General features: G+C 37.0%; 1 protein-coding gene across 1 annotated transcript; it reads left to right on the top strand.

Moving 5' to 3' along the window:
- Positions 1-3,044: 3,044 nt before the first annotated feature.
- On the top strand, positions 3,045-10,233 carry LOC113782325 (receptor kinase-like protein Xa21). Its single transcript, XM_027328217.1, has 8 exons — positions 3,045-3,651; positions 4,883-6,143; positions 6,259-6,499; positions 6,707-6,866; positions 6,954-7,298; positions 9,153-9,298; positions 9,632-9,905; positions 10,082-10,233. Exons 1-8 carry the CDS (start codon positions 3,045-3,047, stop codon positions 10,231-10,233), a joined length of 3,186 nt encoding a protein of 1,061 aa, XP_027184018.1.

The following is a 10,233-nucleotide window of genomic DNA, read 5'->3' as shown; positions in this document are numbered from 1 at the left end:
TCATCCACTTTAGGAAACTCTCCTATATTCTCTTCCTAGATTTTAGGAACACTCTCCTACACTTTCTCCTATATTTTCTCCTAGTTTTTAGGAACACTTCCCTACACTTTCTCCTACATCTCCGTGATTACTCTTGAGGAAGAAGTTGGTGACATTTATTGGACTTGAGCGGCCTTTCTCAACTACCTAACCCAACAGGTAAAGGTATTTGGTAAGTCCATTAGAGTGAGTAATTGTGAGTGATACACGAGTGTCGAGAGAAAACACGTAAGGGAGCGTGAAAAACAATATCTTCGGTTTTGTTACTAACTTTTGCAGGTTCCCTCATACATTCATGGCGAGTACAAGACGCATAAAAGTTAGCTCACCACATTGGCTTCCTGATCCTAAGGGAGTCAAAGAAGTGGCATTACGTGGTGTAGATGAGCAATTGGACATCGTCAAATCTCAGTTGCTTGGTTGGTTTTATACTCGTTGTGGTGTCAAAGATAAAATCTGTAGCTTGGCCATTGATGGGAGTTGTGAAGTCAACCTTGCAAGTGCTATCATGGTTGAGAAATTAAATCTTCCAACCATTGATCATCTTCAACCATACAAGTTGACGAGCACTCATGGTAATGTTTGGGTTACTAAGTACACACTTGTACCTATTCAAATCGGCAAATATGTGGATGAGGTGTTGTGTGATGTAGTCCCAATTCAAGTGACACATGTGTTGTTGGGCAAAGCATGGATGTCGAGGCGAGAAATTAAATATGACGGACATACTAATAAGTATTCCTTCTTATTTAATAGTCGTCGTCTTGCACTTGTATCACTTACTTATGACCAACTTTGTATTGATCTAGCATGCATGAAAAGTGAGATTGAGCGTTATAGAATGGAGAAAAAGCTAGATGAGGGAATTGTCCCTGAAGAGGTAAAACCCGAGGGAGTTGAAAGTAATGAGATGAAAGGGTCAGCTGTTGAACTAGAAAAAGAGATGGAAAAATCTAATGAGATGGGTGGTAAAAAGGAAGAAATGAGAGAAAGTGGGCTGATCTTGAGCAACTCGGTGAAGGCCTATTATTTTCCTAACGACCTTATCTTCGCTTTGTTTAGTGTTTCTACTTTTATACAGATCAAGCAAAGGCAAGTTGAGTTGATCTTGGTGTGTTCCATTCCAAAATCAATTGTAGACTTTGCAAGCCTCCATGAAGTTGGCACTCCAAGAGTTAAACCCCGTTGGTATCCATTCATGGAACAATATCAACTCAAATCAGTCCACACCAAAGGGGAGTTGATTCGAGCTCGTCTTGAAGGGAACACTCCACATTTTGGGGATCGTTGTGTACCAAGGGTTCGTTTAAAGAACAAGTACCTCAATGACCATTATGATTTTCGTCTTGCTCTTAGTCCACATGAAGCTCCAACATCACCAAATCCGCCTTGGTGCCTTGCAAGTGTGTTCGAGCCGGAGTTCGATTTCATGGGATACACTTCATACCACTTTGAGGACCCTTACCTCATGACCACAAACGATCAAGTTGAGCATACATTGAAGATGGTTTGTGAGATTCAAGGTTCGACAAGGGTTATGTTCCAACTTTGCCCATGGGCTTTGCATTGGATGCCATCTGTAGCCATCATAACAAGATTGAGTCGAAGGCATGTAACTCGTCTTGTCACCATTCGTGCTTCAATTTGTGGGCAAATTGCTTTCAAGAGGGGGGGAATGATACGAACAAGAGGAGCCACTGGAGCCATGATACCAACTCCACATCAGTCCCCTCCACTTGAGCAGGATTTGTCCTCAAATCTGGATGGAAATGAATGACACGAACAAGGGTTGGTATCATGGCTCCAGTGGCTCCTCTTGTTCGTATCATATGTATATTAAGAAAATTAATATATCTTATGTATTTATAAATAGTATTTTAGTGGCCGACTGCTTCAACTACCACACTATTGGTTAAACTAGTGACCCATCCACACGGTTCTTTGCCGGGTCGGTTTTAACACCGTGCATCATATATACATGATGAGTACCGAAAAGTTTTGCATGAATAAACAGGCCCTCAAAATTTGTGTGGTGCTTTGCTTCTCTATTTTGTTGAGTGTAGAGTATCTCACTTTCAACCTTAAATACTTAAATGAGAACCGTGCCTCTCAGGCCAACCATGAGGTGATGGCGCAAGGATGACTATCCTGCTATATCCTTCTAAATTCTAACGGGGACACTCGTAGAATAAATGGGGCATCTTTTCAGCCACCCATTAGCAATTAATGCTTAGATAAAGTGACTTAAAAACTTGAACAACAACGTTATTGAACGAATATTCGTTAGTAAGTTGACAAATTCAACGATGTACGATGTATTTTTTTCCACTCTTGATTAATGCTCCTGTTAACCACTAGTCTTTGGGCTGGTGGCTATCATCAAGCCATTAAGACTTTGGTGGGACACCATGAAACTTTGCTTCCCACCAATTGCCACTTTATGTGGTTCTTCAAAAAATTCAATCCAGATAGATGTGTAGTGCACTCGTTTGGTCCGATGGTGGTTCAGTTCTCGTCGGTCCCTTCAATAATCTAATTGGATCCCCTTCTTAGGATAGGTTATAGTAGGAGTAGGAGTAAGTGTAGAGTAAACTGTTACCGATTGTGGAAAAAAAGATTAATGCTCCTGTTTTACGAGCAGCCTGATTAGCAATTCATTACCACTGCGACTCCCGAATCTCAACTAATACATGGCTAGCATGAAAAAAATGCACTAATTTTTCCACCTTGGATTTCTGTTCCTAAGTCTTCTCTTAGCCTGTTTAGGCATCAGCACCAGGGACATTGCCACTGATCAGTCTGCCCTCCTTGCTTTAAGATCTCAGATCACTTCAGAGCCTTATCAAATGTTAGTAAACAACTGGTCTGTTTCGTCCTCAGTTTGTCAATGGATAGGAGTTACTTGTAGCTCTCGTCACCACAGGGTGATTGCCCTCAATATCTCAAACATGGGCCTTACTGGCACTATTCACCCCCAGGTGTGAAATCTCTCATTTCTTATTTCCATGGATTTGAGCAGAAACAATTTTCATGGAGAATTACCCGAAGGACTATCTCACTTGGGCAGATTGAAAGTCCTAAACTTGACCATCAACAATCTCAGTGGAAAGGTTCCCTCTTGGTTAAGTTCCTTCCAAAATCTCCAATACCTGTCGCATGCAAACAATTCATTCACAGGTGTTATCCCTCCTGCTATCTGTAACGTATCGACTTTGAAGTCATTGTCGTTGTCATTCAATTCTCTGTCTGGAAAACTTCCAATAGAGATTGGGAATCTGCAAAGCTTGAAGAAATTAAGCATTGAATATAATTATCTTTCAGGTTCAGTGCCATCCAAGATTTTCAATATCTCGTCATTGGAAATTATTTCATTTCTGAGTAATAGTCTGTCTGGTAGCCTTCCGGCTGACATGTGCTCCCCTCCTCGAAGAATCAAGTGGCTTAACCTATCGGATAATAAGTTAGGTGGTCAAATACCATCAACGTGGTTCCACTGTTCACAGCTTCAAATGCTATCCTTGTCTATCAATCAGTTTATTGGAACCATACCAAATGAAATTGGAAACTTGACAGCGCTGGAGGAGCTATATCTTGGCGTTAACAATTTTAGAGGTATGGACCGTACAATTCCCATTACTCTTTATAAAATGAACTGTATCTAAGTATCTAGAGGGGCCGAACTAAGTGATTGAAGATCCTATTGTCTACATAATATGCTACAATTCGAAGTGATTTTTTTTTTCAATTACATAATCTACCTATGGTATAAAAAATTCACTCACAAGCGGATTAGAAATGTAAACCAGCGATTAATTTAGAGGTGTTTTATTTGGGTATCAGGCCGATTATTTGAGATATAAAGGACTAATAATTTAATAGAAAAAAAGAACTAGTACGAATAATGAATCACATACTAAAATTAACGTGGTTCGTATAAGAAATCACACGAGTATATATGCAGCAAAAAATTTAAAATTTTTTATTATTTTGGTAGATCGTTGTTTGATTAATTTATGTAACACAGAGTTAGTCACACACAATTTGTTTTGTGTTTATTTGTCTTGCTAGCATAAGTTATGAGGATATATATAGACAAATAGGTTATTCAAATCCTTATGAAAATTGGAAACCAGTTTCCAATAAGAGTTAACTTCCTTATTCTAATATAACTATGGTATTGGAATACTTAAACCTACTTTCACTACAAGTTTCTCAAGTACAAGTTATAAAAACTTATCTTTAAGTCTCCACTTGAATTTGTTTTAGAGTAAATCTTATATACATTAACAGTATCGTGGTTTGATGCACGGCACATGATCAAAATTTGGATTTTAAATTGAAATTTAGATGAGTTTTCATGCATCCAATGATGATGGTATATACACTGTCACTGTATAAAAGATTAATCCTTTATTTTAATGTAGTTAAAGAAATTCTTAATGTGTTTACCCATTAGATTCTCATACACGTTGACAATAAATATAAGTTATAATTCTTAATAAATAAAATTTATATAAGTTAAATACTCTTAAATTATCATTGATTCAACTAATCAATGAACTTACACTTATAGATCAAGATTGACATCTAGGAGTGCGTCATAACCAGCCAAGTGATGATAATAGTCAAGTAGATGATTTTATCATCTAATTATTATCTTTTTACCATATTTATCTCATATTAGTTTTAGATTATGTGTCTACTCCATTTAAACTAATATGATTTTCTTATACCAAAATTTAACTCTCCGTTAATTAATTTGTATGCCATCCATCCATTTTCGGCATCAGATTGTTTGGATATTTTTATGTTGTCTTAAGATTTGTAAACTATGCTCTGGCAGCAACAATACCAGAACAATTCTGTAATCTGCATAGACTGAAACAACTCTGGATAGAGGAAGCTAGCTTAACTGGATCTATACCAGCTCAACTCTTCAACATATCAACTCTACTAGTTGTTGTACTGAATGACAATATTCTTTCCGGCAATCTTCCATTAAGCAACCGCCAAAGATTACCAAACTTGGAAGTTCTGTCCGCTCGTGGCAACAAGCTGCATGGAGTAATACCGGCCTCCATCTCAAATGCCTCTAATCTATATTACTTAAATCTTGCTAGAAACAAATTTAGTGGTCCGATTGCTGACTCCCTAGGAGATCTAAGATTGCTTGAACATTTGAATCTGGGACAGAATTATTTTACTTGTGAACCTTCCATATTGGAATTGAGCTTCATCAGTTCCTTGACCAAGTGCAAATATCTTGAATTCTTAGGCATGAATGACAACTCTTTCAATGGCTCCATACCTAAATCTATTGGGAATCTATCTCATTCCATAGAGAAAATTTTTGCTTCTGAATCTGAACTCATGGGAAGCATTCCAGATTGGTTTGGATATTTGAGCAATTTATTACTTTTGAGTCTGTACGGAAATCACTTGACTGGATCAGTCCCATACACATTCAAAAGTTTGCAAAAGCTTCAAGCATTAAATCTAGAAAATAACCTACTGAGTGGTCCTCCGCCACATCATTTTTGTGACATGAGTAGCTTGTACATAGTAACAATGGGTCAAAATCAGATTTCAGGGGCCATTCCTTCGTGCCTTGGTAATGTTACTTCTTTGGGGTATCTCCTTATTGACCAAAACTTATTGAACTCTAGCATACCTGCTAACTTGTGGAACCTTAGTCATCTTCTGAAACTAGATTTGTCCTCAAATTCTTTGAGTGGTTCACTTCCTGAAGAAATGCAAAACTTGAAGGCAGCAACAAGTTTAAATTTGTCAGCAAATGACATTTCAGGAAACAGTCCAAGCTCAATTGCAGGTCTTCAGAATTTACTTAACCTTTCCTTGGCACAAAATAAAATTGAAGGATCAATTCCCAACTCAGTTGGTAACATGCTAAGCTTGCAATACTTGGACTTATCCCATAATGATCTATCCGGTGTGATCCCAAAGTTCATGGAAGCACTTTCTTATCTCAGCTACATCAACCTTTCTTTTAACAATTTGAGCGGTGAAATTCCATCTGGTGGTCCCTTCAAGAACTTCACAAGTCAATCATTCATGTCTAATGCTGCACTCTGTGGTGCTCCAAGGTTTCTTGTCCCTCTTTGTAGCCCCCTACCTCTTCACAGATCAACTAAAAAGAAAGTACTGCAAGTGATATATATATCTAGTGTTAGGTATAGCTGTAGCAATTATATCCCTAAGATATCGAAGGAAGAATAATGTTCCAACAGCAGTAAGTTGGAAGCCTCTGGGAAAAGCAGAAAGGTTCTCATATTATGAACTTTTACGAGCAACAAATGGCTACAATGAGAGTAATTTACCTGGCACAGGGAGTTTTGGATCAGTCTATAGAGGTACCCAAATAGATGGGACTCAGGTGGCAGTGAAAGTTTTCAAATTGCAATTAGAAGGAACACACGATAGTTTTGTTTCAGAATGTGAGGTACTACGCAATCTTCGCCATCGAAATCTCACCAAAGTGATTGGCAGTTGTACTAACCATGGCTTCAAAGCCTTGGTGTATGAGTATATGCCTAACGGGAGTCTTGAGAAATGGTTGTACTCTCACAATCATTATTTAAATTTAATAGAAAGAATGAGCATAATGATAGATGTTTCTAATGCATTGGAGTATCTCCACCATGGTTAGACGACACCAGTGGTTCACTGTGATATCAAGCCTAGTAACATCTTGCTCGATGAAGGTATGGTTGCTCATGTCAGTGACTTTGGTCTTTCAAAACTTTTGAGTCAAGAAGACAGTAATTTGCACACCAAGACCCTTGCAACTCTAGGTTATATTGCACCAGGTTAAGTTTCTATTTCCTCTCAACTATTATTTTTATTTCTTTTACGTGCTCTTCTATCAATTTCATTGATACTGCTATTTTTGTCAGAATATGGAGCAGGAGGTTTGGTATCAACAAGAAGTGATGTATATAGTTTTGGAATTGTTTTGATCGAAACTTTTTCAAGAATGAAGCCTAGTGATCAAATATTTGTTGGCGATCTAAGCCTAAAGAGTTGGATAGAAGATTCACTTCACACTAGGACAACACAGACTATAGATGCCAACCTACTCTCGCCAGAAGATGAGTATCTTTCAGAGAAGTTGGGGAGCATTTATCTGACCCTGGAATTAGCTTTGAGCTGCTGCAACGAACGTCCAAGAGATAGGACCAGCATGAATCATGTTGTAGTGTCACTTGAGAAGATCAAGCATCAATTAGTCAGTGTCTGCGGTGACCAAATGTGAAATTTTTTTTCATTATTTTGTTTTTGTGTTGATAAGATACATGATTGCTATTAAATTTGTGAATACTTTCTCTTGATATTTGCTAAATATTGCATTATTGGGTAAATTCTACTTATATTTGGTGATTAACGTTAATTGTAGAAGGATGTAGTGAAAAAGTAGTTAAAGGGACAATTTTCCAGCATGCTATGAACTAATTTGGTGGTGGCACAATTAGGACCTGCTTTAAAATCTAAAAGGCTTGAGATTTTTCTGCGCACTGAAATTTCCAAGTTCGAGTCAAATTCTGGACAGCATTTGGTTGAAGATTTGGAAGTTATCTTTATTAGTTATAGAAATTAATTAAGAAACAGAGACATTATCTTTTGTAGTTTTCTTTTTTCCTTAGGAGTTTGTTATTCGTAGCTAAAAAAGTAGGCAAAGAATAGGAGATAGTTGCGGCGGGTTTTCCCAACTGATTAGTGCTGCCAAAAGACGATTTTGGATGGCAAATGACGAGTCTTGGGCAAGAAGCAAAAAGCTTGTCCCTTTGTCTTTTTCTTTTCCTTTGTTTTTCTTCTATTGTCCAATATTCATGCAACTTTTATTAATGGAATTGCCTGGGTTATTCTCAATGTAGAGTAACTAATTTCTTCTTTTTCTAATCAAGAGATAACGAAGGATTTGATTCAGTTACAACTGTGAGATCTAATTGTTTTATCTATTTCTTTTATTCATTAGTATTCGTATGTTTTCTGACTTAATTTCTCATGGTGGTTTTGTTGTTTGAAAATCAAGGATGCCCAATACTTAATTCAACTTAACAAACTATTGCCAAATAAGATAGTTAAATTCGTACTTGCTTAATTATTTTAAATTAGTGGCGACTAGCGTGATTAATTTCATGTTAGGGAAATATATAATCTAATTTAAATAAATCATGTTAGTGTGTTTGTTGATTAGAATAGGACTTTTCTAATTTCTGATGCAATCAAGAAATTAAATTTTACAAATGTACCTAGGGTTGTTTCAAGGTTAGGAAAGTAGTTAACAAGTGCACCTTAAGTATCGAGATCGTAAGGAAAATTTGGTTGTCATTGTGTGTTTGACAATTATAACCTGTATATTAATGAATAGATGAAATAATTATTGCATCGATGAGCAGTTGTATGAACCACTTCCAAAATTATAATCTTAGTTAGAGCTTGTTTATTTTTTTATTTGAATTTAATTTGCCCTTAGTTTAATTCTTCTTATTCATGTTGATTATTTATTTTAGTTTTAATTTTTCAAAACCGCCAGTTAATTTTTACTTGAAAAGAGACAAATTTTCCCTCTAATCCCTATGGAGACAACTCTACTTACTATTATACTCGAATAAATATTTTTGTGAGTAGAAATTTATTATTTTACAGGCTCAACACATGTCAATTTTTTGTGCCGTTGTCGAGAATTGGCATTGGTTTATTTGTTTCTTTTTGAGTTTATTTTATTTTATTTTTTGGTATTTTTGCTAGTTTATGCCTCATTCTTCTCGTACAGGTGATTTGATTTTCGATCCTGAGGTTGATAAGACTGCATGCACGTAGGTTGGGAAAAAAAATCAGAATACAAAAGGGAAAACAACCATCTACTACATCTCTAGGGCTTAATTTGGCTGTGGATTTGTTGGATTCTTTTAATGATTCTGAGTAAGAAGAAGTCATTATGGCAAACAATAATCGAACCCTGAGGGAGTTGGCTGCTCCTGATTTAAATCAGTAACCTTTATGCATTACTTTTTATGATTTTACTGAAAATGTAACATTTGAATTAAAATCAAGATTAATTCACCTCTTACTTAATTTTCATGGTTTACCAGGTGAAGAGTCTTATAAACACCTCAAAGAGTTCACCGTTGTCTGTTCAAATATGAAACCACCTGGTGTTATAGAGGAGCAGATTAAGATGTGGGCATTCCCTTTATCATTAAAGGGAGTTGCTAAAGACTGGCTTTACTACTTGCCCGTGGGGAGTATTATAACATGGACGGACATGAAAAGAAAAGTTCTAGAAAAATACTTTCCTGCATCTTGAACTGCCAATCTGCAGTATGAAATCTGTGGTATTAAGTAGAGTCTCGGGGAGTCTCTCTATGACTATTGGAAGAGATTCAAGAAGTTATTTACCAGTTGCCTTCAACAATAAATAAGTGAGCAACTTCTCATCCAGTGCTTTTATAAAGGTCTACTTTATAGAGACAGAAGCATCATCGATGCTACAAGCAGAGGTGCTTTAGCAAATAAAACCCCTTGAGAAACATGGGAGTTAATTGAAGGGATGGCTGAAAATTCCTGACAGTTTGGCACTAGAGAGGATATTCCAACTCGTTGTGTGAACGAGGTGAACATTTTATCACTGCAAGAGCAATTGACTAAGTTAACATCTATGGTTCGGAAGATGGCAGTAGGGAACGTGCAACAATTCAAGGCATGCAGAATTTGCAAGGATGCTAGCCATCCTACTAATGGATGTTCGATGCTACAGGATGATGATGCTGAACAAGTAAACATAACTGGCAACATGCGTGTGCCACGCAGACAGTACGACTCTTATTCCAACATGTATAATCTAGGTTGGAGGGACCATCCAAATTTCAGTCATAGGGGGAATAAATAAAATTTCTTCGCCAATTGATAGCAAGGGTTTCAGCCCCAGTACCCATCAAGACCTCAACCTTCTTCGCCTAATTCGAAAACATCTCTTGAGAATATGACCAAGACATTAGTTTCTAACACCATGCAACTCCAGCAGAATACTTTGCAGTTCCAACAAAAGATGGATGTGAGTATACGAAATATAGAAAATCAGATGAGTCAGATCGCCTCTACAATAAATTGCCTGGAGTCTCAAGAGAAAGGAAGATTTTCTTCTCTGACGGAGGTAAATCTGAAGAACATTAG

Source organism: Coffea eugenioides, chromosome 9 (genome assembly GCF_003713205.1).
Source record: "Coffea eugenioides isolate CCC68of chromosome 9, Ceug_1.0, whole genome shotgun sequence".
In the NCBI taxonomy this organism is placed as follows: Eukaryota; Viridiplantae; Streptophyta; class Magnoliopsida; order Gentianales; family Rubiaceae; genus Coffea; species Coffea eugenioides.
This window is presented reverse-complemented; position numbering and strand designations above follow the sequence as displayed.